Source organism: Cyprinodon variegatus, unplaced genomic scaffold (assembly GCF_000732505.1).
Source record: "Cyprinodon variegatus isolate N-32 unplaced genomic scaffold, C_variegatus-1.0 Scaffold334, whole genome shotgun sequence".
Lineage (NCBI taxonomy): Eukaryota > Metazoa > Chordata > Actinopteri > Cyprinodontiformes > Cyprinodontidae > Cyprinodon > Cyprinodon variegatus.
The window spans coordinates 269,501-276,510 of NW_015150787.1; the positions used below are offsets into that span (position 1 = coordinate 269,501).

At 39.1% G+C, this 7,010-nt stretch overlaps 1 protein-coding gene across 5 annotated transcripts in view; it reads right to left on the reverse strand.

Moving 5' to 3' along the window:
• Nucleotides 1-7,010, reverse strand: part of LOC107091365 (sodium/calcium exchanger 2-like) — a 56,799-nt gene that overhangs the window by 1,620 nt on the left and 48,169 nt on the right. For all 5 annotated transcript variants that reach the window (XM_015385231.1, XM_015385228.1, XM_015385230.1 and 2 more), the window contains 2 exons: nucleotides 6,610-6,709; nucleotides 4,191-4,457 (listed from right to left, as the gene is read on the reverse strand). In XM_015385231.1, coding sequence (XP_015240717.1) covers nucleotides 4,191-4,457; nucleotides 6,610-6,709 — 367 coding nt within the window. The remainder of the gene's footprint in view (nucleotides 1-4,190; nucleotides 4,458-6,609; nucleotides 6,710-7,010) is intronic.

The following is a 7,010-nucleotide window of genomic DNA, read 5'->3' on the forward strand; positions in this document are numbered from 1 at the left end:
AATAACATCATCCCAACATTTGCAACTTATGCTAATGCTGCTCTAAGAACCCTTGGGTGTTATTACAAAGAAGTGGATAAAATCCCCCATCAGTGATCTGCCTGGTCAATCACATGCTGGAAAGATCTGAAGCATTTACATTTCAAGCTGGCTACACACTTACTACTGTATTTGTCCACTACATTATCTAGTGCAGGGATCTTTTCCAGGCAAAGGACTCCCAAACTGATGGCAAGATGGAGCTGGGACCCCCTAATTATATATATTGTATAAAATTGTGTTATATCAAACTTGTCCTACAGTCCCTCTATTGCAGATTGAGTCATGTGACGAAAGTAATTTCACCCTGGGATTATTAAGTATTTCTAATTCTGATTCCTTATTGATGGGACAGGTGTTGTGAATGAAACGGTGCCCAGCGTGAAAGAGCTCATGTGTGTTGCTGAATGCCTGCATTGACGACTGAAAGACAACTTCTGCCTCAGTTTATTTGTTTACTACAGCGTGTTGAATTCATGTTAACGTGTATTTAAAGACATTTGAATTAGTGGAAAAAATTGCAGGGGGAATATAAAAAAAGTGTAATCAACCAAAGCTTTTGCGACCCCCATGCAGTACCTCTGTGGACCCCCTAGTGGTCATTGACCCTCTGTTGAAGACCTCCGAACTAGTGCAAAACATTCTCATTGGATTGATCGCACAACTCTCCCCCTTTCTGACTTCCCAGGTGGCTCATCTGGTTTCTAGATAAGGACCCAATTTGCTATGTCGTCTGTCAGAAATACACTCATTCCATATATCTGATAAGTGATGGAGGGGAGATGTGTGTCATGCTGCATTGCAACACAGTCCGTAAGAAAAGTTTAATCAATCAATCAATCAAGCAAGCAATCAAGCAATCTTTATTATCAACTACAATTTTCATTGTATTTGAGATTTCAGTTTCAGTACAAACCGATCATCACGTTGATCACAGACGCATACATACATACATTACTTGATACGTATGGGACCGGTCCGTTCATTGGCTCTTATTTTAAAATTTACCGGATCCATTTTACTCTCTGCGTGTCTGACCTTATATGTGGCTCAGCTGATATCTGATACATCATCATAAAATGGACTTGGAATACCTGATGGATGACGAAGGGGAGCTGGTCTACAAATGACCTCACTAACTAGGAAAGCTTTTATTTTTGACAGAGGGGAGGATGCATAATGGAGTCTGTGTGAATGTGGGCATCCTGCAATTAGACATTCAGTTAGAATATTTTTTCTTTTGGAATACATTTAAAAAGTTTCCAAAACAGTCATCAACAATATGCTATCTGAAATGGTAGTTTAACTTCCACCAATGAACAGCATCTAATGATTCAATTAGTTATGTTGCTTTTGTCCTCATCATGTTAGCATTTCCATAGATTTGAAAACAGCAATAGCTTTCTCTTTTCCTATTTGTAATTTTTCAAATTTGATGCTGGTTTTACCATACCACATGAACCTAGAAATAATCTGGTTACATGTTTTAAACTTTTTGTCTGGAGTTTTTACAGGTTGTGTTGGAAAGAGGTAAAGAAACATAGGTAAAAATGTTTTTATAGGTTGTGGAAGAGAGGAAATTTCTGAAAAGTAAAATGGTAAATTTTTGTGGGTAAAATACTTAAGGAACCAGTTCCGAGACGTTGCCTTACAGATTGCCCGCATCAACACCTAATGGCCAACAACAGTGTGCACACAATTTCCTCCTTATCTGCAAATAAATTGAACTGTTGGGGAAAAAACCCACTCTAAATCAAGTCACAAATCGAGACTGCATTACACTTAAAACACACAATAGAACTCAACACACACAAACAAATTCTACTGCATTTTTGCACCATACATATTTGTTTTTGCACTGCTCTGAACTTCCAAATCAATGCCTTTGGCATCATGTTTTCCCCCCACACTGTTTACATGTGATCACTGCTGCACTTTATTAAAATGGAAATGCTCATTTCACTGCCAAGCTGCTGCTCATTTACTGTCTGTAAGCTGTACAAAAAGAAACTTTATTTTGTATACACTCTGTATAAAAAATGACAATAAAAAAATTACAATAAAAGTTGTCTCAGTTCTCATAATGGTCTTCCAATGCTCCTCCTGAGCAGCCAGGGGACCAAGTGACGCCACAAATAAAGTATAGATATAGATCTCTGCCCACTGGTTACCACCAACCCGCCTGAAAATGTGGCATCAAATCCTACCTAAAACTGCTGGCTAAGGATTAGGTTAAATACAATAAGATCATTATTACGCAGATCGGAGAATTAGCGTTGCTTTGGTGTGTAACTTTACCAAAACAATGTCGAACTCAATGTCCAAATTTTCTCTGGTCCCCTTCCTGATCTGACCAGTGAGGACATGTTTAGCCGCATGTTGTCATTTAACTGCTGGTTGTCTAGGCGGTGTCCTGAAAAAAACCTAGGCTACTTTATTAATTTGCAATCTTTGTGAGGAAAACCTGGTCTGATTCCGGGAGACGGCATTCATCCCACTTTGGATGGTGCAGCTCTTCTTTCTCGGAATCTGGCCAAATTTATCAGTCCTCAAACACACTGACAACCCAGAGTGCAGACCAGGAAGCAGAGTCGTAGTTTAACACACCTCTCTGCAGCTTCTCTACTATTACCTTTACTCCATCCAGACAGTGTCTTGCCAACAACCAAAATCAAATAAACGAGAAAAGATTTCCAAAGTAATAAATCATGACAATCTAATAAAAATTTAAATAAATCCATTTGGGGATAAAAAGTATTAAAACAATTAAATGTGGTTTATTTAACATTACATAACTTTCTTTAAAAAGTCTATTAGTTAAAAACTTGATTTATAATAATCCCAGTGATTTATGTTGCCTGCAGCAAGAGCAAGATTATGTAAGTATAAATGAGGCAATGCCCTCTAGTTATTTAAATTTTCAAATACCCAGAAATTGTGGGCTAGAAAGAGCAGTAGCAGCAATCTTTCAGTCTGACTTACTGATAACTCCAAATGCAGTTAACAATTTAAACTCTTTAAACATTTTAATCTTAGTTTCCCATATCCCATATCGTTTTGCAACTTTGTATCATCCACCAGGTCCTTACTCAAAATCTTTAGATGAGTTGTCAGAGTTCCTATCTGATTTGGTGTTGACTACTGACCGGGTCATTATAGTGGGGGATTTGCAACAACCATGCTGACATTGAAGGTGATAGCTTCACCCCTTGCTCACACTGGCTCCAGTGCGGTTACCGAGCCGACGGAGACCGCAACTCCCGCACACCCCCTCTCACACCGCCCTTTTGACTACGGTGCGGTGCGGCTCTGCGGCTTCGGCAACAGGTCCGGAGATTTAACTCACGAGAACAGAAGTTCACTTGAGTTCACGTAACTTCACGCGATAACACGGCCCAAATAAGGATATTTGCGGAATTTTCTGCAGCGCCGGAGTGTCTCGGTAACCGCAGCCGGACAGCTCAGCAGCCGGTGAGAGAGGTTTACGTCTTTTTAATTACTTGGAATCACTGCGGCGCCGCACCCACCGCACCGCAACGGTAAGACCGGAGTCGGTGTGAGCCTGGGGTAAGCCTTTAATGCTTTCTTAAAAGCTATTGGCTTTGTTCAAAATGTTCATAGTCCCACACATTCTCATTTTCATACTTTTAACCTTGTGCAGGCATATGGCATTGAATTTGAAGTTATAACAGTTTTTCCTCACAATCCTCTCTGACCACTTTTTAATAACCTTCAGGATTACTCTAACAAAATTCTCCTCCCCCCAAAAAAGATTTTGCTTCAGCAGATCATTATCAGATAGTGCAGTTATAAATTTGAAAGAATCTGTTTTACTTTCTCTCTCTCTCCTATGTGTCGCTGAGCAGTGCTGCAGAGAGCAAAAGGTTTGTTTATTCTCGTTCACAGGTTTACGATTTTGTTGATGGGGTCTCTAGTTCTCTGCATACTGCATCAGACATCGCAGCCCCTTTGAAAAAAAAAAGAAGAGAAAATAGGAACCTGACTCCCTGGTTTAATGCAGAGCTGTGCACGCTGAAGCAAAATGCTAGGAAACTGGAGGAAAAATGGTGCTCCACAGGACTACGGTAATCCTATCTAGTCTGGAAAAAGATATACACGGGAAAGATTTGTCAGAATAAGAATGTACTTACCAGGTAGTGAAGTCCCAAGTGCCACAAAGACAACTGCAGTGACACTGTCTCTAAGGCCAACAGTGCAGCCAAAATGGGAAGCAAGGTCTCCAATAATAGCAGTTAAAATACCAATGACAGAGATGGACACAATGAAGCAGGCCCAGCCATTCCAGTACTTAGTGGGCGGGACAAAAGCAAATAAAAGCTTCCAGAAAACGCAAAATATGTGCATAAAATAGTCAAAGCAGTTGGGCATTCTTTGCTCTTGTCCATCCTCATCATCACCTGTTTAAAGAAAAGACAGTTATTTTTTTCATTAAATAACTATCCAAGCAGCTGAGAGCAAGAAAAAAGCAAACCATATTTATCTTAGAATGCTTGGCAGACGGCTGAAGGGTTTGAAACAGACTATTTGTAATTGTTAATTGTGTTCTCCACCTTGGAAAAACCTCCCTCCCACTAAAGAACAGTAACCAGAGAGCACTATATTGAACCACTTTCACTTTGATGTTTTCTAGGTATAACATAACAATTTCTTTGTATATTTTGTAATTTATGTGTTTTCTAATTGGTCTGAAACTCTTCTGCTTAACTGTTTTAAAATGAATGTGGTGCATTTCATTTATGTATTTTTTTTTGTTATGGACAGTTGAAGAATATATCAGGAAGCTGAATTTAAACTGCAAAACTGCATCAACAACCTTTGAAGTTCAAATAGATACGGGGGGGGGGCTTTGGGGGGCTAGAGCAGTTTTATTATGTGTGATGGTAAAAAAGGGAAAAGGAATGCTTAATTATCAAATCTTTAATCTTTAAGGACCCGGTTTCTGAGTCAAATTTTGATCCAGAAAGTAAATAGATTAGACAAAAATCAACAGGAGAACCTTTGGTGTCCAACCTGCTACAGCAAACTATGTTCAGATTGCATCATTTTATCATCAATCCTGCTCTCAGAGCATCAGTTTGACTTGCTTTCTCTGTTTTATAGCTTTAATAAAGTGCCTGATGGATATAAAGCTGATTCAAAGCATTTTGAATGAAATATTTTCTTTCATAAAACAACAAACCCTATCTAGTTGCACAGTTTAGTATAGCCACAGCTCCAGACAGATTTCCACATTATTGTGGTCTAGGCTCCGGAACAACAAGAACTGCGATGGATAACAGTGAGTTACTGCAGGCGAAGACCCACAGCTCGAACCCCACCGGACCGGAGCCATGAGCCGAACAAGGTTAACACCACATTGGAAGGGAACTGTTTCCCACCCGGACAGCAGAAAGGATCGGGTGCTTGGACCGCTCGCTGCGATTGGGTTACCGATGGACTGCTTTTCCCATCCCGGCACAGCAGCGGAGCACAGCCTGCTATCCAGAACTGCCAGCACCACACACAGGGCTCCAACACCAACCCCCAGGCTTCACGTCTGGCTGCAGCAGCATGCTGGCAACCGAACCAAACCCAGCCACCACAGAACCAATCCGAATCCTGTGATCCCCTCTTCAAACAAAAGGTCTACTCTGGTTTAAACTAATTAAAAAACAGCACCATCTGGAAAATGTTCGGAAAGATAATGAACTTCCACCGGATCTGCATAAGATCAAAGACCATTTAGCAGCAGTGATTAAACCAGAAAGCATTAATAAAACCCCTAAAACTTGTAAAATGACTACTTCCTGACTAAACTGACGTCACGGCATCCTACAGCGCCTTGATCACATGAACAAATGAGGAATTTAGCATCTTCTGCTATCTTAGTGAATTATTTAATGATATAAACATGGTATCTCTGCTCCCGTCTCCTTGAACCCCAGTCGGCCTCGGTAGATGGCCGCTCACACCGATTCTGGTTCTGCTTTCCTTAGATAGAGAACTTTAAATCAATTAGACTGATATCTGGTGAACTGTAAAGAGCCTTGAGATGAGGTGTATTGTGAATTGACGCTATATAAATAAACTGAATTGAATTGAAACAACAAAATGCTGGAAATATTTTCACTTGTAATGTATTAAATTTTGTACACACTATCAAATGAGAAACTACAAGTATGTGTTTTTTATTTGAACTTTAAGGGTGTGAACAGGTATGCACCTAGTCCTTTTTCACTTTTTCCATTTATTAACTTCAAAGTATTTAAAAAAAGGTTTGCAGAAATTCTGGAGAGATGTTAGTGATTTTTAAACATTAGAACCCAAGGTCTTTAACAGGGGGTTGTATATTTATGAGTGCATCTGTATTTGTGTTTTATTTTTATTTCTTCATCAAGAACTTTTACGATATGATATTCTGTTTATCTGAGAGGAAACTAAAATTAGCAAGAACTTGTGCCAAGGTACAGCCTAAATGACCTGATGACGAGCAGAGCAAATTTAATGCTAAAAGAGAAACCCTTCAGCTCATCCATCAACCAAAAAAGAAAACAGCAAAAGCAAACTGACCTGCATTCACTGTGACAGCTTCTATGAACTGCTCTTTCCACGAGTGAGTGCCAATGACTCCAGCTAGATTTGTGTCTTTGAGAAGTTGGTCCACAGTGACCTATTGCATTAAATAAAACAGGTTAGAGGGCAATAATGATATATATCAAGGAAGACAATGTATTAGATGAGCCTTCAGCTAATGGTACAATACTAAATAAATGTCTAAAAAAATGTAAATTAAATGTAAAAATAAAAGCAAAGATGAAGAATTGCTCACACAGCAAACACTAATGGGCAGAGAAAGATTATTCTGTATGTAAGAGAACAACTGCAAAAGTGTACAGCTGCCGTGAAAAAGTACATATATATATATATATATATATATATATATATATATATATATATATATATATATGTAT